Source organism: Anopheles arabiensis, chromosome 2, assembly GCF_016920715.1.
Source record: "Anopheles arabiensis isolate DONGOLA chromosome 2, AaraD3, whole genome shotgun sequence".
In the NCBI taxonomy this organism is placed as follows: domain Eukaryota; kingdom Metazoa; phylum Arthropoda; class Insecta; order Diptera; family Culicidae; genus Anopheles; species Anopheles arabiensis.
The window spans coordinates 71,477,386-71,501,429 of record NC_053517.1 but is presented as its reverse complement, the minus strand read 5'-3'; the positions used below and the strand labels follow the sequence as shown (position 1 = coordinate 71,501,429).

Sequence of the window (24,044 nt, the reverse complement as noted above, 5' to 3'; positions counted from 1 at the left end):
CAAATTATTATTTTTCTCTCAAGTTATTAGATTATTTACAGTGAAATTGGTGAAATTTGATACAAGAAATGTCGTTTTATTTGTCGACAAACGCGTTGTAGTGTTCTGTTCAAGTTATAAATGAATATTCAGCCAAATCAAACATGTGTTATTGTTTCAAGTTTCGGCAGGAGCCCAAAGCATTGAAATGTCAAATATCAACATTTACCATGTACCTTTTTTCGGCAGCATTTAAAGTGAATAATTACTTGTTTATAGTGATTTTAAAATTCCAAGCGGGCTAGTATAAAATCTGCAACCATAAAATCTTTCATAAAAACCACACTTTAATTGTGTTAGTGCTCTGGTTCTCTTAGTAATGAAACCTGCCTAACTATTGGCTGACAGCAAATCTGCCGAAAAATTGTGAACTCCGCACATTTTGTTTGATATTTTGAAAAATATGCAAGGAAATGATGTGATACTTCGTATATGAATAACAAATAAGCATATCTCTATTAAAACAAATATGTGTGGAGACCACGCGTTTTTTCGTAATTACACGTTTTTAGTTTCCCTGCCGCAAACAGTTACACTGCCGAATACTGGTACAGTTACCCTATACAAAATGTAAAAATAATCGCTTATAATTACGACATGTTGCAGATCTGCAGACGATAGCAATGGTACTGTGACGATTTTGTTCTTACAGTTTCATAAATTTACGAGTAATTGCGTTTAAAATATATATTTCCTTTTAACCAAAGGATGTAAGGGAAAAGTAAGACTTAGACAAGGATGCTGCTGCGGGTTGCAAACTTATCCTTAGTACTTTGCAACTTCGCATAAATTCACTAGTCCATAGTATTTAAATTATATGAATAAGATTAATGTTGACGAGATGCAAATCGCCTATAGGTGAGTAAAGTTAAACTGTGTTTGAAAGCAAATTCCAAAAAAGTGTACCTCGTTGAAGATTGTCTTATTCTTGTTAATACTAAGCAACAATTATAGCCACATTCAAATAAGAGAGAAAACAATGAGTAAGCAATGAGTTTTTTGCTATAATTAACTAACGAAAAATAGATCATCCCAAAGTAAGTTAAATAAAGACAAAATATTAGCTAAAGCTGGTAACACAGTTGCTAGAATAGGATTTGTTTGAATAGGATAAAGGTGCCCTTTGAAGAAAAGAAACCCATGTGTAATTTAAAAACTAAATACTTTTATCTGCATTTGCATTTATTTGCATTACAAGAGATTGGGAAGAATCACGGAAACAATAATTATTCTAAGAATAAGATATTAATATGTACAGTCGCCTCACTTAGTTTAACACATCAACTAGATACGCTGTGGTTTAGTCGAAAATTATATAAACTTCTAGATTTATGCTAGAAGGTTTGCAACACTTTGCTTGTGTTTTGTTTTCTCTGTTGTTGAATTTTTTTTTTGCTCTTTGTTCCATTTTCCATTTTGCTGATATTCGCGAAGAGCCCAATCGATCTGATAGCCCCAAGGATTATTAGCACAGGTTACATTTTAGTGATAGGATTATAGGATATAGGATACCGATAATTCTCAGACATAGAAATCCGCCAAGCATCATTGAAAGTGTCCTGCGAAGTGCAAACTTTTCTGTACAAGTTGTTACTAACGTCTTATTGATTCGCATATTCGCATAAATTTACTAACGCTGACGAGACGCAAATCGCTAACATCCATTCGAGCCACGTCAACCAGAAACGAGGATTTCCATTTTACTTTGAATATTTCGGTTCTCCAATGATGATGATGATATCCCATGCTGTTTGCAAACCGAAGTCAACTGAAAACGTTCACTGTTGCAAGTGGTCCTAATGTCCAACGCTTTACTAACGTTGGTATTTCATTGCCCTGGCACTGAATAGTGATAGCAATGGCAATCAACAGTGTATATAGCCCATGCATAGCGTTGCAAACCGGTCACTATCACTCAACCTATCCGTAACGAATAATGATCTCTCCCAGTACTTGGATTTGATCCGCCTTAGTACGGCAGGCCCTGAGTTTGGCGCTCATCTCTTTGAAAATGGTCAACAGCGTTTCAGGATCGTGCAGGGAATTTGCATCGGTGGAAGTAGACAGTGCGTCCGCTTCTTCGATGATAATGTGAGAAACGTCGTTTTGAAAACTTAACGGCGTTGCAGTCACAATGCTAGTTTCCCGTGCAGGGCTTTGAGTCGCGGACGATGGCCAGGACGGTTCAGCTTTCAGCGGTGACAATGCGTCCAGCGAAGATTGTGTCGAACTTTCCTCATGCTCAATTTCCTCGCTTGGGAGTGGACTCGTCGCGAACGGGTCTTTGCGCGTAGGGCACTGCGAATCATTTGCACCATGTGGTTCATTGCAGGTGGAACATTTCAAGCCTTCAATTACTTCATCGTCAAACGGACATTCCTCGGTTTGGTGGTTTAAGGTGCATCGATCGCATCTGTACTGAATTTTTGGCATCTTTGTCGGATTTTTGTACGCTCTGACTTCCCGCGCTACCGTGGTAGAGCTTACGCGCAGACCGTGATCCTTAAACACTCGCTCCGTCAGTACCCTTAGCGTGACGGACTCATTTTCGTCTACCCAGCGATGTATACTATCTATTGCTTCTGGTGTCAACAATTTGGGGTTTTGTCCCCCGCGCTTCTTAGAATCAATCTGCAAACGTTCCTTATAATTTTTTATGATTCCATACACCGTGCCTTGCTTTATGTTTAGTATTTTACTGATGGCTGGTGCCGAGACACCCTTTTCAAAGGCCGATATTATGCGCCTTCGATCCTTGTCACTGGTAGTTTTCAACACTCGGCGGGGTGTTACCAAAGTTATCTTTTGCACAGATCTCGAGCTGGTGTCCATGATGGCTGGAAGATGCAATGGTTAGGTTAGAGTGGTTGAGCAAGAGTATTAAATGAGTTAGATACATCCTAACTTGAGGTTTACCTATTTCTTCACCACACTTCAAACTGATTCCAACTGGTGTGAACTGGGACTTGCTTGTTGTGGTAGAAATCAGGACTGCAAAGAGGATGCTCTACTTGCGGTTGCCGTAGTGCCACTAGTTTCGATAGTCCTGTAACATTCATATATTTAGTATAGCTGTATCTTCGTATCTTCTCTATTCCCTTCCTTAAGACTAACTCGTTTTTTATGTTGGTCTTAATGTTTGTTCAGCCAGAATTGGCGGACAAATATATTGAATAAACATACAAACTTTAGACAAATTCATGCAATACAACCATACCTGCAACGATGTACATACCGCCATACGAAGGATATTCATGGAATCAAACGACAGCTCTCAAGAATATAGTCTTTCACGGTGTTACGAAGCATTGAAATCGGAACAATATTCTTAATTACTTATTGCAAAAGGCAAAATAAACACCATGAAACCGAGAAAAACGAAGGATTGGTGTGTTTTGTAAATAATGTTTCTATGTTTTGCCGCCTTGACAACAGTGTGGCCAGATTATTTTGGCAGATTTTGGTAGGAGCGTCAAAATTTTATCTGTACCCAACTAACAAAATCGACATGCTTTTTCGTTCTACCTCAAGGACTGTGTAGGAACGAGGTAAATATTAGCCAAAATTGGTTTGGCCATCTTGGATGTCATTTGACAGCAGAAAGCCCTTGAAAATTAATCAAACCTACGAACATATAGATTTACTAAAGGCATACATACTATTCCTGTAAAATTTATGAAAGTTTTAACAATTTTCTTGCGTTTACCAGCCCGATTCATCATTACAATCATAATTAAAACTAAAATCAAAAAGGTCTTTCAGATGTCAACCTGGTGTAACGAACTTTTGGCTACTTGTCAAATCGTTCTACATTACTTGACCTCGTTCCTACACAGTCCTTGGTTCTACCCAATAGATGGGTAAACCTGAGAGAGTGAGAAAGTAAGTTGATTTTGTCGCTTGGATAGTTTTCGGTAGGTTAAAACTCGAAACTCAGTTAAAAAGAAGCGTTAAGCGGGGGCAGGGGGGGGGGGGGTTGGAGGGGTTGCTAATGAGCAAAACGAAAGTTATCACGAGAATATCCATCCTTAATCTAGAATACCCTACCAGCATTAAACGGCTTTGAAGGCATTTAGAAGGCATTTAAGGCCTTAGTCGCCTTACAAGGCGAACAAAAATTTCAACCGAAACTTTCACGGCTGTAACGGGTTCTCTTCGAAAACTTTAAACTTTTTGAGCAGTGACAATGTTTTTTGGTTCCGAACCGAGAAAGCGTGTGTTCAAACCCCGATTTTTTTTTGTGTTTATTTCTATTCAAATTATAATTTCTTGCTATAAATAGTATAAAAATTTTTTATTGAGAAGCAAAATTAAAATTATACCTTTAAAAAAACATTACAGTTTCACTACATTCACCCTTCATTATCAGGATGGGAGAAATATGTATTTCATTTATTTAATTTTTCTCCTTTTATTCGAGTTATCGAAATGAGTTTGATATATTAACACCTTTCAACGGGTTGGTATTTAAGAACTGAGTAATGAAGATCATTTTCAATCAAGTGAAATAGCTCAGGATTTAACGCAACCGATCATAACACGTAAGGCAGCGGTTAGAACTTCGCCGCATGCGATTTTGCTGCATGCGGCAAGAAAAGAGTTTTCTCAATTTTCTAGCTTTTCAAAGTATTACAGTCTGTTCTCGAGTTACACGGTTCTCGACTTACGCGGATTTGGAGATACGCGGTTTTCTAAATTTGACAGATTAAATGTCAAATCAGTACAATTTGCTTCAAGTTAGGTATAAATGGCATTTTGGCTAACAAATTGAAACCGCCATTAAAAGCCAGAAATATTAGAATTTTCTGCACGAATTATCTCAAATAAATGATAAAATGTATAAAAGAACTAAATTAAATCAAAAACTCCGAGTAATCAATAGTATTTTAGTCAAAAAATGTGAAATTCGACATACGCGGATATTCGAGTTACGCGGATTCGTCGGGAACGCAGAAACCGCGTAACTCGGGAACAGACTGTATAATGATATTTTGTTGTTTCTTTATAAAGATAATCATTACTTGATATGATTTCAGACACTTGACATCTGAAATAAAATCGCATGCGGCGATGCGGCAATATCAAATGATTTTGATTTTGCCGCAACGCCGCATGCGGCAAAATCGCAGCGGCTGTCATAAACGTCAAATCCCATACAAAAGCTTTCGGCAAAATCGTATGCGGCGAAGTTCTGATCGCTGCCTAAATCGTCGTATCGAATCTCACGCTCATATCTGGGAACACTACAACAGTGAACTGTTGAAGACGCTTGTGAGGTTTTCTTTTGGCTGTTGAAAATTCAAATATCAAAATCAAAGCGAAATTTTTCATTGACATATTTTAAAGGCATTTAATTACTGCTAAATGCACTACTAATCGCCTTCAATTTGCCGGCTATTACAAGGTGATTAGAAGGCATTTAACGGGAATTTGCGGGTAGGGTGGTTTCAGCAAAGTGTTCTAATTTTAAAACTGTTTTAAAGTTTATACGTTACAGTAAGTTTTCTTTTGGTTTGCTGTCAGTATGTTGAGTTTGGCGCTATAACAAACAGTGTAGATCATGATTGTAACTACTATTATCCTAGAGGAAAACATTGAAAGGGTTACTATGTATTTTTATTTTTTTTTATTTTATTTTTTTTAAACATTCAAAGGGTTATTATGTATTCAAATAGATAATGCATATTTATTGACTACTTACTGAACAACAAATAAAAAAAGCATAATCATGGATAATAAAAAAATCTACTGGAGGATGTAAATTTTTAATTGTGTTTATTTATTTGTGTTAAATTATTTAATTTATTATAGCATGATTTATCATATGATTCATGATAATTTTCATATAAAATGGTTATAAATGATTGAATCAAACCTATAATGATTTAGAAAAAAAAATCAGCCACTTTGGTTTATTTCGTCGTACAGTGTGATTATATTTTATTGTAGACTTGAAAGACTTTTTTACCAAATGATTTACACGATTATTTAAGAAAATAACGATTTTGCCTCTCACTTTCAAAGCCACAAATGGTGTAACCCTACATTTTGCATGGAAGTGTTCCAGGATTGTTTAAGCCAGCGATCGGCAAAGTACGGCTTGCGAGCCGCATGCGGCTCTTTGATTACGAGGTGGTGTCTCCTAATCTTTAATTTGTTTTATAGAACTTTCACACGTTTTTACTTTTAGTTTATCTAATTGGCTCTTCACGTGGAACTTCTCGAACATTTTTATAGAAATTGGCAAGTTTGTATCTTTTGGTCGCAAAGTTTGTGCACCGCTGGATTAAGCAATATTGGAGATTTGAAACACATTCACATGATTTAATTTCAGATACATATATACACGAGTTATTAAACAGAAAATCAACTATTATATAGATTTATTTTCCACACATACAAACACAAACAACATATGCGTCAGAAACTTAAGCGAGCCGGCTGTACATTTGATGCTATCCGTATCGACCGTAATTTAGAGACCGGGAACGTTAGTATGGCGTAGAGACGAAACATTGCAGTGAGCGTGGAGCATCTGCTCGGGTATTGAATGTGTTAAGTTGTTTCAAGTTATGTCGTATTTCGTGTCCTTTGATGTGGTCCATAAATTTTCACCTAAAAATAGGTCCTGGTACATAGACCATTCCCTTATGCTAATTTGCCGATGTGTGGCTTAGGAGACTTCTGATGCCATCGGCATGTTTACTGCAATTGTTGCTTAAAATTTAGGGTTATCAATTTCAATTCGCCAAAAAATCTTCTTCACGGGTACTCAACTAACCTGTTCCATTACCCAGCGACATTCCACCGTGCACAGTGCTCGAGGCGGGGATGATCACATTGATCGGCCGAAACCAGCCTCACGCTCCCGATCTCTTCTCTCCCGTTTATCTCTGACCGTGCGCGCTTCCGCGATTCTCTTTTGATCGTGACGGGTCTAAAATGAGCTTTCATGGTGCTTGACTCGCACGAGATAGATCGCGCAGCAGTACCACGAAAGCAAGAGTAACACCGGCGGTCGTCGTCGGATTGCGTACAGTGAACTGTTTATAGTTGAGGTGAAGCTTTAACTCAGTCGTAGATCAGTTTCCAGCGAGTACACGCGTCGGATGGAAGTTGCTGTGGATGAGAGATTCGAATGTACGTTCTGCCCTGGTGAGAAAGCAGACTGTCTATATGTGAATGAACCGAGTGTAGCAAGATTGGCTGTGAGTGTGTGCTGGGTGTGTGGTGTTACATGAAGATGTGCTTTATTTTGTTGTAGTAGTTGTTATTGTTCTTGTTGTTGTTGTTGTTTGTGCAAAAATGTTGTTTCGCCATTACTTCGAACCCTCTGTTTCGTCGCTGCATGTTCGGAAGGAAGAGTTCTTTTACCGAGAAAGGGGTGCTATGGCTGTTTGCGGAAATTGGTTCTGTTCGTTCCGTGCCTTCGTTTAGCCGTGTTCGTGCAGCAGTGCAACAAATAAACGCCAAAGCGGAACCAAAAGCTGGCTGGCGGTGCCACAGATTATAGGACCGGAACAGCAGCAGTAATAGCAGCAGCAGCAGCAGCAGATATAGGAGAAAAGCTAATTAGACACTCTATCCAAGTGTCAGCAAATGAAAGAGGCAGTGTTTTGGGGTGGGTTTTGTGTGTGTATTTTTTTATTATTTGCTACCACCACACGATCCAGCAAAGTTCAAACGTCGTTTTGTTTTCGGCCTAGTTCTTCATCAGTGAATCGCATCGCTTTTTTCGCACCAACCCGAAACAATAACGGTGGTTAATGAACGAATTCGTTTTGGGGGGACGGTGACAGTTGGTGTAAAAGAAAGAAAAAGATGATTTAAAGACTGCGATACAACGCGTTCAGTCCCCTTTTGTACTTGATCTTTGAACATCTTCGTTACATCATCGTACGTGCGTGATCGAGAAAAGCTTTCAATGTGTTTGCTACCCATAGCTGGGTGGTAGGAAAAGAGTGTGACTGTGAAAGGAATGAAATACTGTATTTGATGTTTTCATCAATTTTAACGTTGCTGAAAACAATACAAAACGAACACACAAAATTATTGTACAGCATTCTTCATCAGACTTTGTCGTGGTGTTTGTAAGCGCAAACAGTGTATGTTAAGGGAATCGTACCGGTGGAGCTGGGCACATTTGTTCCCCTCCACTAGCTCAACAAACAGTCAGGCTCAAATGGTGCAAATGCATGCTCGAATCTCGAATGTACCTCGGAAACACTCGGAAGATGATCTGCCACACAAGGGGTAGATCGGGAGGATGAGATCATCTGCAAAGCGAAAATCAATCATCCAGAGGAGCTCATCTGCGTGACAGTGGTAGAAATTGCTCTCATGGAGTAGAAAATCTTCACAGAGAAAGCAATATAATACACAGAACAACATCATCATCATGATCATCATCGTCGTCATCATCATCACACATTCCCTTGCGGACAAGATTGCTTATTGCGACTGTGAATCAACACCGTGTTGAGTGTAATTGTGAGCTGCGCCGTGTTTTCGTGTATCTGTGTTTGTGTGAGTTTTGCGTTTTGCCTGGCACGGGAGATGTAACTGTGTGTCTGTTTATCTGTGTAGTGCTTACGAATAGGAATGAAAAAGAGAGAGAGAGAGTGAGAGATAAAGAGAAAGAGAGAGAAAGGGAGAGAGAGAAGGAATGAAAAATCCATCGATCGCCTTTTGGCCCATGTGCCGCTGAGCCTCTACTCTTCTCTCCACGCTGAATGGTTGTTGACTTGTTTTTCCTCTACGAGTTTTCCCGCTGTTTAGCTTTTATTTTTAGGTTACCGCAGACAAAAGCCTCTGCAAGCAGGTGAGAAAAATGCTAATGCTCACAGGTTGAACAGGGACAGGGAACGAGCAGGCGCGGTATGAGCGCAAAATGAGCGTGAGTGAGTGAGCGGCAACAATCGCCACAATAGTACCGCACAATGGAAACTTTGGGTTTGTTGTGAAAATGAAAAATCCGTACCTCTTTTGGGAAGCACGATGATGATGATGATGATGATGGTGGTGGCGTTTGAAAACTATTTCGTTCTGCGCAATCCCGGTGTTTGTGCACCGGTTTCGCTGGAGCGGCTACGAACGAAAGACTGCAAGACGGCAGCAGGCGACGAACCCCGCGAAAGAGCCCGGGAATGCTGTCGTAGTGCTGCCGCAAGGTTCAAGAGCGACTTCGATGCTGGTAGATACGGTGCACTGCAATGTGTGGTTTCTTCTTCGGCTTCTCCTTCATTTCTCTAGCATCTATGTTGTGTTGCTAGGCCGCTTTGCTCTCCGATGGTCGATGGCAAGACTGTTGTTGGCCGTTTGCTAATGTTGCCTGTTGGAGGGAAATTATGGTTATGTGGTAATAAGGGCACACGCTCGGCCGGTGCATGCGATTGAGACATGCCGCTTATTATGGTGCGTAATTTTGGGAAGCGAAGGCAAAACAAAAGTAAAGAAATGGTTGTGCACCATTTTACACGCTGTTAAGAAAACGAGTTTTAAGGTTGTTAGACAAACCCCTTCGTACGCATTGTTAGCATTTTAACCAATTCGGCAATGTGTGAACCCAGCTCGTATGATATTAATGTTTAACAAAATGATAAAAAGTATTGTATGGGAAGCCTCATCACACAGTGCTGTGCAGCGGTTAAATTGAATGTTTTGACAGGAGACCATCTGGATCACTGCCGATACCTTTCCACAATGTCGTCTAACGACAAAAAAAATGAATAAATTACCCACAAGATTGTCACACGATCGATGCTTTTACAGCGCACCGTTAAGCTGTGAAATAAAACACAGCCCACCGTGTATCGCATGAGCACGCATGTAGCATAAAAGGAAATAAGAAATCATTTCAAAATTCATACACCCCCGCGTACCACCGCGTACCGTGCCTTCCGTGCGTGTGTGTGGACAAATATTGATCCAAAAATATGCTGTGCTTCATCAAACACCTCTTAACGATCGTCACACAAGTTTGTCGTATCGGGGAATCGGGGCCAGCCCAGGCACAGAAATGTAAAAATCGTACAAAACGATCTCACTCACGCATTTCTCGCAGGGCCATCAGCCTTGTGTCTGTGTTTTAACAGTTTTTTTTGTTGTTGCTTTTGTTCGCCGAAAAGGCACGCACAAATTGAATCGATTTGAGAGGAGCGTAAAAAGGGAGTAACAAACCACCCGTAGCTTAATCGATTTAGTTCAGTGATCAGCGAAATCTATTGCCATTGCCGGGTGTTGCGCGAATGTGCTCGTGCGGAAAGCAACCACACACACACACACACACACACACACACTCAAAAACATATGTTTCCTTCCGATTGTTGCCCATGCACGCGGTTTGGTTTCAATGCCACCGATCATTACACACTGGAACGCAGGGGCGAATGAGTGATAAACATCTTCGGTATCTGCAACATCGAAATTGCGAAACGCCTTTCTATCGATTGCATTCCAGTGTACAGTGACCTCTAAATTAAGGCAACGAAGGAATGAAAAAAGGTTCACTTCGCCTTGCACCTAGCTCGTGACAGCAAATTCCTTCGAGCTATTCCGTCCACCCGGTACCGGAATATAATACATTTTTAATTGCATTCATTGATTAGTGGGTGTGTGCGTGTGTGTGTGTTTATATCCTCGTGCGACACTAAAGGTCTCGGTCGTGTTTCCTGTCCACTTTCGGAACCAATAAGCTGCGTTGCATTGTTGCGAGAAAAGATGAATGAATAGAAACAACCTCTATCGACTCGGTGACGACGATGACGTCGACGGCACCGATGATGGCGACGGTTCTGCCACACATGTTCTGCCGTATGTCTTTGCCATTGGCGAGCCGTTCTCTCAACCATGGCAATGGCCGTGGACCTCCGTGTGCTGGCGTTTCTTTGGCGGCACAAGATTTGCGTTCAGGCATGGGCGGTGTGTATGTGTTTCCTTTTTTCCACTCAGCTTTCATTCACCCTTTGCGCACTCAGGCTCCACATCTGTTCTGCTGGTCGCATTTTTTTTGTTGGTTAGCATCGTACTCCGTCGGTGATGTTTATTGACGGTGTTCTAACCACATACGCCTCTGCTTTCTTGTGCGGTGGCGATGACGATTACGGTGACGGTGCGATCGTATAATTCATTGGAATCCGGACATCCACTCCAAACATAGACGCCACTGAGGGGGTGGCTAAAAAAGCATCCGTAACACCAGGATGGCAATGGTTCTTAATTCCGGTCCGCCGGTGGTGAACTCTACCTTGGGTGCTGGTTGGTGAATGAAGACATGTTAAATACGGTATCGCAAGCGGTGAGGATAGTGCTGCTGCATTGGATGTCGTCTATTTCCTCGCTCAAAATTTACTTTGAACAGTATGTTTTTAATGTTGTAATGTCCTTTTCATAGATAATTGACATAAGTATCCATCGTAAGGCAGTTCCTTATATTTATTAACACATGTTTGGAAAAAACCTTTACTAATCAACCATGGTTACTTGGAAAGATATGCGCTTACTTGCTTGATCATCCAAAGTTAACTTTCATGGTTAATTGAGGATTACAGTATGAATTGATTGTAACGGCGTTTTACTAGCCGTACTGTTGACACTTCTTGTGCTTATGGCTAATATTCTTCTCAAGGCTATATACTTCTTCTCAAGAGTTGTAGATTTCAGGCATATTTTTCAGATATAGAATACCTCATACCATGCATACAAAGTCCTAAAAGTAGCAAATAATCATTCTCCAAGCTGTTTAATACATAAATTAGTTGAAAAAACTTTGTTTACCTTCTGATGAGAATGATCCAACTTGCAGTCCAAGGGGTACGAAAGTGACAGCTCTACAGAATCTCTGAACATGTCTACACCTACCTCCGAACAATTCTATATCTCGCTGAAAGAGTCGATTATATGCCTGAACATGTCTTCCTCGTGAATGTTACATCTTGATTGATCTTCGTGAATGTACATCGTTTGTTTCTGTGTATTTTGTCTTTTGTAGCGATGGATTAGGTTCAGGTCTATGGAGTTGGCTTCCTTCGAATGCTATGGAGTTATGTTAAATGGGAGGTGTTTGGACGACAGCATCACGTCGAATAAATTTGGCGTCATCACCTTGCCTTTTGCTCATTTTGACGCATTACTTCCTGAATTAGTCATTGTCTGGCTGTACCTGAAACAACACATACTGTATTGTATTCTATACAATACACAAAGTATTCCACTTCAATAAGGCATTCTGTCTTCCTTTTGCGGCGATGTTGATGCTCTGGATGCATTTTACCGACCAAGTCTGCGTTGGACTGTTTTTGGGCATATCAACTAAAGATTTACAAAATCAATGTTGTTAACGTTGGGAATGGGAGGATGGGAAAAAGTGAAGTAAGGATGGGAGTCATAGGATAAGATCGTTGTTTTTAGCGAAACCGTAAATAAGCCTCATAAAGATCAGATCCCTGCAGGCAAACATGTCACGTATAGGTGTACTAGGGAGCCTATTGGGTTTCGCAGTTTCGTACTCCACGCAGGACCATAGAAGATGGCCCACATCGCAAAATAGTTCTTTGTAACAGTGGTTAAATTAGACGTGATCCGCTAAATAATCGATTTTTCGAAGAATCGAAGAAAAGCTATTTATATTACATTACATGGACATATTGTACTGATTGTGTTGTCCACAATAAGAAAAATACATACAACAGGCACGTATAGCAAAATATTCAAACAAATTTGATAAAGAAGCTTTAGACAAAGTCTAAAAACCAGTACAAATAATTTTAGTCGAAAATTTTCAAAGTTTATAGTTTTTCAAGAAAAATAAAAAATAGGATGAGAATGAATATGTATGTCAACTGTTTGATTGCATGTTTTGGAAATGTTGATGTGAAATTGAAGGATTCTTGTTTTTTTCTCAATTTAAATGAATTTGTAGGATAAACAAACAATGTATTTTCTATGAGCTGCAGTAATGAGGGGATAAACATATAAGTCCCCCTCAATAAGTGTGGGTCCACTTAAAAGGTTAGAGAGGACTGCTTACAATAAACAAAGAACACACAGAATTTAATACGAAAACTTAGATACACACCAGAATATCTTAGACTCATACCATATTTCGAAAAAATTTGTTTGGTTGCGTTAATATTTAAACTAACTGGCAAACACAATATAACATTTTCAAAAAAAGATAAGGATAATGTACTTAAATGTAGCTAAATTTGAATGTTATTCCATTATTGATGTACTGTGAGCTTATCGATAGCTTGAGGCACTTGTCAGAATTAAGTCCCCAGACATTTAATCTTTCAATGATAATACTCCAAATATCTATATAATCGCACGAAAATCTCGTCCATCTCGACCCTATGCAGGAGAACGGGTGCAACATCATCATCATCACCATCATCATCATTGATGGATTTAGCCTCTGTTTGTTTTTAATTTCATTTTGACCTAAATCTTCTTCCTGGTCCTAGTACTCTTTTAAAAATGCTACTAAAAGTGAAACAAATGAGATAATTACAAAAATGCTTTGGAAATTAGATCAACCTTCAGCATTTCTAATTTAAATTAAATTTCCCCGTACAGTGTGCATTCAGCTAATTTTCCAATTCATTGCCACGATAAAGCGTGGCCTTGATCAACACACCCGTTTGCTCGTGCAAACACAAAAGCAAGAAAAAGCAATCCGATCAACGCACCATACACCATCGTACCTTATCGATCACGATTTCGTAATGCGCTCATCAACTTCCGTGCGTTTCAAGGTGCATCACGTTCACTTCGGTGCAAAGCTTGTTTTTGAACTTCATCAAATAGACAGCACCTTCACCGCGCGCCATTCCAACCATTCGAATGGAAACGGACATGGTTATTGGCATAGCAAAAACCGTACCGGTACCGTACTGTGGAGCCCACGAAATTGCGCCTGATAATGCTTCGTTTACATACCCACCCCTAGGATACTTTGGCAGGGGTGAGGAGGGAAAGTGGGAAGGAAGGGGATGTAAAACACTATGACACGCGCGTTTCTTACGGTCGCTATCGATTGGCGGATTCAATTTCAAGCCAAATCGACGGCGTAGGTGAAAGCGATGATTGCTGTTATTTGCGCGTCTGGTTTTTGTGTACGCAGCGAATGGGTATGTGTATGCGCTGTTTTTTTTTGGCAAGCCCATCATGCAAGATTCGATTTTATTCACCTTACAAAAATACATCCCCTTTCAGCCCGGTTGAAAAGCCGTTTCTTTCCACTCTCGCTTGGCGATCGGCCGAACTGGTGGTCGTTCGCGCGAGTTGATTAACATTTTCCAACGCTCGATTAGCGGGCGCGACCACCACTGGCCAACGAACCCCGCGGCCACCAATGCAAACGAAAGTGAGAATGATCGAAACTATTTTGCAGCGATGTACGATGTGATTTCTTTTTCTTTTCGCGGTATTTGTAATGTAATCCCGCACCATCCCACCGTCCTCCGACGCAAACGAATTGACCATCGGTCGATCGTTGATTGGTGGGTTCGTTTTCCCGGCCACTGAGCTCTGATGGGCTCGATGTGGTTCGATTGTGCAAACTTGCGGTCAAATTACGCACCGCTTCAAACGCTCTAAAATGGTTTTATTGACACGCTGTTATCGGCGCACGCCTATTATCACCAGGCCCAATAACAACCCGATTATAGCCACCATCAGGCTCATCATCATCAGCAGCCGGCTGCCGTAATATTGCAACGTTTTGCATAGCAATTACGATTGCGGGCTGTTCGAGCACAGATCTGATAGCGGCGTTTGGAAATTTACAGCAACCACGGCCGGCGTGTACCCACGTTAGTGGGATGATGGCCACTGGTCAATAAAAATCATCTGCGCGTAAAATGATTAGTGAAGATAAAACCGCGATGCCCACTAAAACTAAAACTTCACTGCTGCACTGATTTGCTCGCCGTCCCTTTCTTTGACTCTTTCCATTTCGGTGTTGCGCTTGCATTGTTTGCGTGGCACAACTTGTTTGTTTTTCTTCTTCTCTATCTCTATCTATTGTGCAACCTGAGATGTTGGTAAACTTTGGGTTTGGTGGAGGGGGTTCATTCATCACACCCGCCACCCCAATAACTGCTACAACTGGGTGACGATCGCATTTTGTTTTAGCTCATGCATTGATTACTGACGCCGATGGAAATACTGTTGATATTTAAGCCAATTGGTTCAAGATGTGGGAATTTTACCTATCGAGCCTGGCACAAATGAAATAGAAATACATACCACCTTACTGCAAACAAATGCACCGAACTATAGCTATCTCATGCACTGCTACACTCGGTACGTCAATATTGTTACAATTATATGCTATACTTAACGCAAATTATACTACACTGTTTGTTAACTCAGATTTTAGCTCAGTTATGATTAAAAAGTTAAAATAATTATTTTGTTACAACTTTTTTTCACGATGAAATTTTTTAATTTTTCGATACATTCATCCCAAGGAAATTTTTAATTATTATCAAAGTGTGAACGATACTGTTACGATTATTTCTCTAAGTCTTCCTTTTCCATTTGAATGTCTTGTGTGGCCAAATAAGACTATAATAAAACTGTTTTAAGACTGAAAGGGCCCATCTACAGCACTCTGTTAAACGTACTAGTTAAAACCATTTCTAGACTTTTAAGAAGTGAAGCGCCAATAAATTATCAAAATTACAAATTCTTGCTATGGATATGTTCTTGAGATTTTTTGTTTTTGTTTGAGGATTTTCCAAGTCACTTTCAAATGTAAATATTATTATAGATCGCGTGCAAGATGTTAATCCACATCAATCTGACATTTCATTTCCATCAAAATAATTTTCTATTTCATCTGCATGATTTTCAACACGCATCAAGCTGGATTGAGTTTGACAGTTCTTTGTGATGAGTTGAAAATCATGTATAAAAACTGAAATTTCATTTTGAAATAAATACACCATTTGACAGCTGTTGAAAAACATCTTGAATGTCGTGAATAATTATGTGCACATTTGAAAGTGACTTGAAAAACCTTGTAAAGATTGAAAATTATTTGCCAAATGTTGTCTTGATATTTTTTCTGATCAAATCGCTCGCGTATGAGTAGTAAACCATGCCGAGAAAATTTCACTGTCGAAATACTTCATCAAGCATTTCAAAAATATCAATGTGTCTCAATAATATGCAAATTTTTACTTAAAAAAAATAAAAAATTTAGATTTGTTTCAAACACTCACAATTTTCCTTGGGTTTTGGAAACTTCCTTTTTTATATTGGCATGTAAAATATGATTGTTTTTATCAAAATAACAACATGGCTAACACACAAGTCAATAATTATATTAATAAAAATGAATTCCATTGACTTCGGATCAGAAAAAGTTTTCTAATCACATGTTCAAACGATTTGTTGTGCAATCGGTGTGGCTAAGGTATTTTTAAGCAAATAATTAATATCTTTGGGAAGCACTTGTGCAGACTAATTTTTTTTGTGAATCTCGGAATGGTATATAATAATCTATGCATGGAATAAATCTACCCATTGCAAGCAAGGGAAAAGAAAATTAAATATATTATGGCTGGAAACCACGAAATACAACTTACGCGGAAATTATACATACTTGGATTTAGCAAGTTTGTGTTAATAGAGTATCTCAGGTACTGCCTGTACAGTCTGTTACATGTTCTGTTCATCAAAGACTTAATTTGAATTTAATAAAATCAGTTGATCGTCCCTCCCGAATAAAAAAAATCAGTTGATCTTGATGCCATAGTCTCAAATAATAAGTCTTAAAACGTTCTTAAGAATACGTTTAAAGGTTGTTTAAAGCCAGATATCAAAACTCCAATTTCAGTTTTAACAGACTTATAAGCGTGTTCATAACGTTTTAAAGGTTTTACATCTTTAAGACTGTTACGCATCTTCAAAGGACATGTTAAAACTATGTGGTTCAGTACACTCATAAACTACACATGTCACTTAGTACATATGTCACTTATTTGAACATGTTTAAGTGTAAAAGGCATAGGAAATGTTTTTTTGGCATTGAAAGATCTGATTGTTACAGCAATTTATAATAGCCAGCGGGCATTTTAAATAAAGTGTATAATTAAATTTATATACAAATACAATTAAATGAACTTGTATATTATTTTTAATGTCAATCAAAAACTTTAATTAAAACAAGTTTTGGAAACACAAATTATCGGACGGCTGCAACTTATCGAACGAAATGTCGATGACACGTTTTAACAAGTAATCATTTTTATGGGATCAACCTATAACAGGGATGGGGAAACTATGCGACCGAAAGAACTCTATACAAATGTTCGTAGAGTTCCATGTGAAGAGCCAAATAGATAAGCCAAGAATAAAAATGTGTGAAATTTCAATGAAATATATACCTGACCTATAACATAAATCATTTTTGCAGTTCATGAGGCTCTACACACTTTATCCTGGAGCTTGCACTCTTTAAAAGTATATAGAGTATAGTTTGTATCACGCATAAATTATTTATTCATTAATGCCTGATTTGTTGGTTGCTTTTTGGTTTCTTCTTTATGTTATCAAAGCTGCATGACAGACGTTAATTGAAATAAATCTTTCAATAATTCAAATCGATTTCCTATTTCACACCCCAAAATTGCACAAAAGGCTTGCAGTCGAATGGCTGTAATCGGTTTATGGTTTGAAAAAAATATGTCTACGTGATCGCCTATCGAGACACGATAATCGAAATCTATTAACAATCATCATTCCCCGCAAGCGAATGATCGACACCCGACCTGACCAAACTTGATACCGCCACAAAGCAGGGGGGCCGCCACACGTGTCAAGTGGTCAAAATGTGAACCTACCACTCACAGCCGGTATGCAGCTTACGGTTGTTTGGGCCTGGGAAAGTACGTCACAGTTGCATGGCAACGCTTCCTGTTTCTTGGTTTCTTGGTGGACGCATCGAAAATGGAATGGCGCATAACCAGTCGCTTCTTGGGGATGGGGGGCATGAGGATCGCCGGAATGGTGCGATGGCCTTCCCCGGTATTTGCGGAAGACAACTCTTACTTTCCATGCGTTCATTCGCTGGTGATATGATGGACAGATTTGTCGGCCAGCCGCTGTTAATTGAACAATACATAGAGCGGATGTAGTTATACAGGCATGAAATTTGCAGCAAATTCTTTTAATTGCAATAAAAATGTAACGAAGGTAAAGAAAGACGACACATTCAAGCAAAAAGGGTGTCAGAGTTCACGCAACGCCAGGGTTTGCTCGCCCGATCAGTGGGCATTGCACAAGTGGGGAGATCGAAAGGGGTAAAAAAGCAAACCCCGAGCTATGCGAAGAAAGAGAGATAACCGGTGCAGCTAAACTTTCTCCATTCGGGCGCACACAGGCAGCCGAGAGAAAAGGGCCGCCCGAAACAGGGAGTGATAAATTAATGCGAGCATCCCAACTCGTAAGTGCGGAGAGCTCCGGACGGAGCGAAAGGCACAGAGAAAGGCATTCCACCCCGGCATTCGGTTCGCTGGAGCTGTGCGAGAGTGCGTTCAATGGAAGCTAGCTGTGCCCGCGAGCAAACGGCAGTACAAGAAAAAGCTAAACGGGGAGTGATCCGCCCAAAGGGTTGGAGCAGCGTGTGCAGAAAGCTCGGCCAGTAGTAGTCGCGTAGCGTCATCCGAATCAGGCACACAGCTCGGTGCTCCGACCGTTCGAAGCTCCACACAAGCCCCAGAATAGCCATACATGTTCTGGCACTGCTCGTGCACGTGCGCACACATACAACACGCTTACGCTTACACACACACACATACACGCCGCTTATTTGTGCCCACTTGCCACAGAGTGTGTCCAGTGCCCGTGGGACGCCGCTCTGCCACCGCGTGCAGCCCTCCCGAGCAGTCCCGTTCGACCGTGTTTGGGTTGGGGTGGGCTTGGAGGGGTTGCTTTTCGCGAAGAAACTCTTGCTCCGGCTCCAGCGCTCCGGCGGAAAAATGGAATGGAGTGAAACGAGTTTTTCAATCATTATGTACCGCAGCAACAAGTAGTATCGAACAAAACCCGCCGCGAACGGCCGAGCCAAACCCGAGCCACGATCGCGCGAGCGAAAGGGAAAGAAAGTACGTGCGAAAGTGAAAAAAAAGAGAGCGAGAAAAGTGAGACGGCGGGGTGTAATAAAACGGCAGCTTCGAGAAGTTCGGACCTATCCTGGGCTCTGGCGGACCGAAATCGGCGGTGGAATCATCTAGCGCCAGCGCCCAAAAAATCTGTAACTGGCCACCCGAACCGCGATCTGCTGCTAGCAAAACCGTGGTGTGTGAACAGCGTGTGCGGGAAAGGAGGTAGTGCGGTGGCCGTACATGGGGTGCAGTGTGTGAGAAAGTGTACGAAAGCATAAAACTAACCGCTTTTTAATGGAAAAAACAGCAATGCCCTGCCGGTTGTGTGACACGATTTAAAGTGAAACTTTAAATTAACTTCCTCCCCAATTTCTCGCTCTCTTTCGCCGGCCACAACCTGGCGCAGGTCCGTCACGTCCGGTCGGTTGCGATTACTGCTTGTATGTGCGCCCAGCGGGGGAGAGGAGGGTACGGTTCGCGAAAACTCGAGATTCGCGAATTCCAGTGCTCATCATAGCCCCCAAAAAACAGCGTGCAGAAAGAAGCAACGGCGCGCGTATTAAACATGAGGCTGTTTATGTGGTACCCTGTATCGAGTAAGTGTATTGAATGGCGTGATGAGAAGAGCGGAAATATTGAAAATAATGTCCAGCGAGAGAAGGTCCATAAAATTCCTCTAATCCCCCTTGTGAACTTCAACAACGGACAGTGTAGCCGGCAGTAGTGCTGCTTTTACCCTAATCGCTCAATCGTTCTCCTCTCCGATCGTTGTTTATTTCCTATTTCTCCACCTCAATTTTAGGCTTTTTCTTTTCCGATCACACAGTGCTGGGACATATTCCAATCCACTGGCACTCCACTGTCCATCATCCTAACGCCAGTTCCGTGGCTTAGCTAACAAAACCCTTTCGGCTCGCGCATTCCCTTTCCTCGCATTCACAAAACTACGATCGCTGCACTGCAAACGATCCGAGCGAATGTCGAACGTTGAGCGTTGTGTTTTTATGTGTCCACTCGTTCGGTGGAAAAGCAATCGCACCGCCAGTATTACTATAATTCCGCCTCTACAAGGGTGGCCATTTTCTACGCCGATTCGCTTTCCGAAAACCCCGGTGCCCGGCAATTGCGTACATCCGATCTTCGTCGCTAACGATCGACTCTCTGCCCAAGCGGGATGGTTGGAGAGGGGAGGGGCGTGGTTGGGTGTACAGATTGATTCGATTCGGTACGATCCTCCGGGCGGGATCAGTTCCCGAATCAACGCGTACGATGATGATGATGATGATGGGGACGGTGGCGGCAATGCGCTAGAGTTTTCCAGAGCGTGAAAATCCAAGAAGAGGAGAACTGTGTAGTACGGCGTGCGCGTGCCCCTATTGTGCCGCGATCGGCACACTGCACAACCATAACCACCGCAGCAGCAGCAACCAAAACAACGACTAGCTAACAAACAAAATGCGTCTTCTGCCGTCTTTTTCTTGCCCCCGACTCCGTGCATCAGCAGATATCTTTAGCGTGGTGCTGCAGATTGGATAATTTATGTAGTGCTGCACAACACCGTGCACCGGTGGTGAGGATGGTGTGATGGATAGAACGTCCATCATCATCCGTACCACGGTGTGCATAGCATTAACGGTTGTAACAGTGCAATTGCCTTGTTTGTAGTGGTGTTGCGGTTTTGTACCACCTGTGAAGTGCATCACAAAACCGGAAAAAACATTATCGTAGCTTGCAGCAATTCGGTATTTGGTTGTGTTGTGTTCGACCGATCGCAAGTATTCAAAGTGTTTCCAATTATTGATTGAGTCGAAAAAAAGATACGCGGAAACTAGGCCTTCTCCGCGCCAAAGAACAATCGAGCGCGAAGGTGTGGCCAAGGTGGAAAATGTACAAACAAAAAAAGCGAAAGACATAGACGAAGAAACATTGCGGATTTTAACGGTGACGGTTGGATCAGTGACCGTTGCGATTAAAATCCCATCACTTCGCGAAAGTGGGTACGAAACAAGTGGCTTTGACTCCACTTTCATTGTGGCAGCCGACATGCCAAACTTGTGACGGAGAGGAACGAGGAAGAAGAAAATAGATCATAATTTCTTGTTGTTTAATTTAAGTTAATTTCCCCTCTTGTTTTTTTTTTTGGTGACTGTTTTCTTCCTGTATTTGGTTGCACCGGAAAAGTAAGAAGTGGATCAACGATCGTGTGAGTGAACAAAACAAAACCCATAAAGAATTAAGGAAAAACAGAAAGACTCGCTCGCGGTGCAGGAGTGAGATCAAATTTGGTGCACCGACGACCGCTTTTTGTGAGTGTGTGTGATTGAGTGTGTGTGTGTACATGTGATGTTTGTGCCTTCCAAGACAGTAAAGTGTCAGTGAGTGCAGCAGGCAAGAAAAGTCCGACAAAACAAAAAACCACCAACAAGTGCAACCCCGTAAGCCCCATTCCGCGACCCGAGCACATCGAACCGAGGCGACCGTTCGCTGGTGGATTAATTCATCCATCAAGGGAGCACCAACGACGGCAGCATCATGTACCGACCGAATTTCTACGAATCAACGTGCCTCCGGTGCAGCGAAATCGTTTACCAGGTGGATAGGGTGGGCCCGCTGAAAGATTTTACTTTCTTCCACTCCGGCTGCTTCAAGTGCAAACGGTGCGGAACCAAGCTGACGCTCAAGACGTACTACAACAACCAGCACAATCAGGATGATAAAGAGGTAAGTCAATCGGACCGATCTTACTTTCGCGCCATCGGCCGCTTTTCGCTCAGCAGCGGCCCAAGCAGCGGCACCAGGCAGCCGAAAAGGGGGGAAACGATGATCGCAGGGCGGCCGGTGGGGCAATCGTAGCATTGGTGTGCCCCGATCGGGGGAAGATTAAAACAAGGAAATGAATTAAATGGCTACCGGGTATGATGGGCCTATTTGAGCAGTTACCGCATTAAATGTACTCGCTAATAGCTCCGGGGCCGCTAGTGAATGCATCGTTTTTCCACCGCGTGCAAGATGTTGGATATGGTAAATTCGTTTCGTTTCGATGCCTCATACACGTTGCAAATGCAGCGCTACACAAATTCCATTTTGCTTCGCCCATCTTTTGGGCGTTGGTTTGACAGTACATTCAACCAAACCAAATCGGTACATAAGTAGTAGATATTTTTCCTTGTGTAAAATCGGTTGGATATTCATATTACAAGAATTCTCAAAAAGAAGTCATATTACTAGGTGCTTTAGAGCACAGATTGACAAAAAGAGTCTGGCCTTATAATTTTATATGGAGTTTTTTACACAACTGTTGCAATCTAAATCGACTCATATTTGTTGCACATTTGGCAGTGCTTATGATTCTGATCTTTGCTAATACAAACATTCGATAAAACCAGTTCGGATTCCATTTGGAACATCCTCTCACAGCAAAAACTAACTATATAGATGGCTTAATCGCTTGGGAGTGTTACAAATCCTAAGTAGAACATTTTATGTAAACGCTTAATCACAGACACCTCAATTAGAGGCTAGGTGAAGGGAATTAGAGTCAGGGTCTTTAATAGCTCTTTTTCTATAAAATAGATTTTTATTTCTATATGTTTTTCAATAACGGAATCATTTTTGGATATTGTTCAACATGAATTGCTTTCTTTTAAAATATGTTTAATTGAAGATGTATGAAATTCTGAAATGATCAGGAGTTCAGTTCAATTATACTTTACCATCTTGTATAAGGCTCTGTTATGTAGACAGTTGCCTAATTTTTTTTTTTTTTTTTAATTCGGAGTAAACGAGGCCATAAATGGGACCGTAACAATTGCTTACAGTATGCCGTAATTTAAATAGATAAAACTTTTTAAATCGTAGCAAAACAAACATAATTTTACTAAAGACGACATGAAAACCTAAACCGGGGCATACATAAGTTATGTTATACAACAGAATTACTTTATTTTAACCTCAATTAAGTTTCTTGTTATCAATTTTAAAATATACAGAAGAATTTTCTAAATTATGATCAGCTATGCAAGTATAGTTTATTTTTGTTTGCTTTTTTGTCACAGTTTGGTAACCATTTTCAGTTTAAAAAAAGAACGATCTTTGGTTTACACACGTTTAGTTTATTCACGTTGTGGTGTTGTAAATTACCAGAAAACCACCCCCCCCCCCCCCCTCTAAACCAGCGGTCTCCAAACTTTTCAGCTCACTGGCCACATTGCTTCGAAAATAACTATGTTGAGGGCCATTTCACGTTACTTTGAACTAATAGGTAAACGTTAAAGCTCGTTTTTATAACAAGACTCTAACGAGACTCGTACAGGTTCGTATTACTTAATCTTGATTTTCGTCTAAGAAAAGTAAAAGATAAAATCTCATTTAAAAAAGTCAAATTAATTCAAATATTTGTTTTTTAACCATTAAAAAGTCATCGCTGGCCGCATTGACATCACATGCCCGGGCTAGCTCACTACAGCGCCTACCACAACTATATGGACAGTCGTTTTCGCGATTTGCGGAAAATTCATAAGAGATAGATATTAACAGTGAGTGTATGAGTTGTGCAGAATACTATTTCACATCTTTGTATATTTTTTTCAAATTTTTTCAACACATTTTTGCACGACTTATGACGAAAAAACAAATTTATGGTCGTACCATCACTATAAAGATACTTCAAAAAATAAGTTTCATGTGCTAACTAACGCATTTAAAAATCGTTCAACAATTTAAATAACATATTCTACGAAGGTTTTAAAGAAATACATTTTTGAACGATTTTTAAAAAGTGTTTTTATAACTTATTTTAATCTCTTCCGGGGGCTATCTGTAGAAATGGTTCGGGGTTATGAGGAATATTGGCGGTGAGCACATTGTCATAATATAATGTGGTAAGCATGA

General features: G+C 40.7%; 2 protein-coding genes across 12 annotated transcripts in view; one reads left to right on the top strand and one right to left on the bottom strand.

Annotated features, from left to right (window-relative positions):
* Positions 1-1,184: 1,184 nt before the first annotated feature.
* Positions 1,185-3,457, bottom strand: LOC120896097. 4 transcript variants are annotated; one of them, XM_040299952.1, is made up of 4 exons: positions 3,257-3,457; positions 2,956-3,085; positions 1,921-2,876; positions 1,185-1,884 (listed from the first exon to the last, which is right to left on the bottom strand). In XM_040299952.1, exon 3 carries the CDS (start codon positions 2,869-2,871, stop codon positions 1,960-1,962), a length of 912 nt encoding a protein of 303 aa, XP_040155886.1. In that variant the 5' UTR covers positions 2,872-2,876; positions 2,956-3,085; positions 3,257-3,457; the 3' UTR covers positions 1,185-1,884; positions 1,921-1,959. The 4 variants fall into 4 exon arrangements, with proteins under 4 accessions (XP_040155886.1, XP_040155885.1, XP_040155888.1 ...); XM_040299951.1 differs by having other exon boundaries at positions 1,185-2,876; XM_040299954.1 differs by having other exon boundaries at positions 1,185-2,876; positions 2,960-3,085.
* Positions 3,458-7,002: 3,545 nt separating this feature from the next.
* The window catches only part of LOC120900800 (hillarin), a 26,794-nt gene continuing 9,752 nt past the window's right edge, over positions 7,003-24,044 (top strand). For 2 of the 8 annotated variants that reach the window (XM_040308335.1, XM_040308278.1), the window contains exons 1-2: positions 7,079-7,179; positions 21,336-21,875. In XM_040308335.1, coding sequence (XP_040164269.1) covers positions 21,687-21,875 — 189 coding nt within the window. In that variant the 5' untranslated portion in view covers positions 7,079-7,179; positions 21,336-21,686. Of the gene's footprint in view, positions 7,263-7,343; positions 7,661-18,701; positions 19,751-21,335; positions 21,876-24,044 lie in introns of those variants that run through there. The other 6 variants (XM_040308326.1, XM_040308294.1, XM_040308285.1 and 3 more) reach the window with 6 other exon arrangements.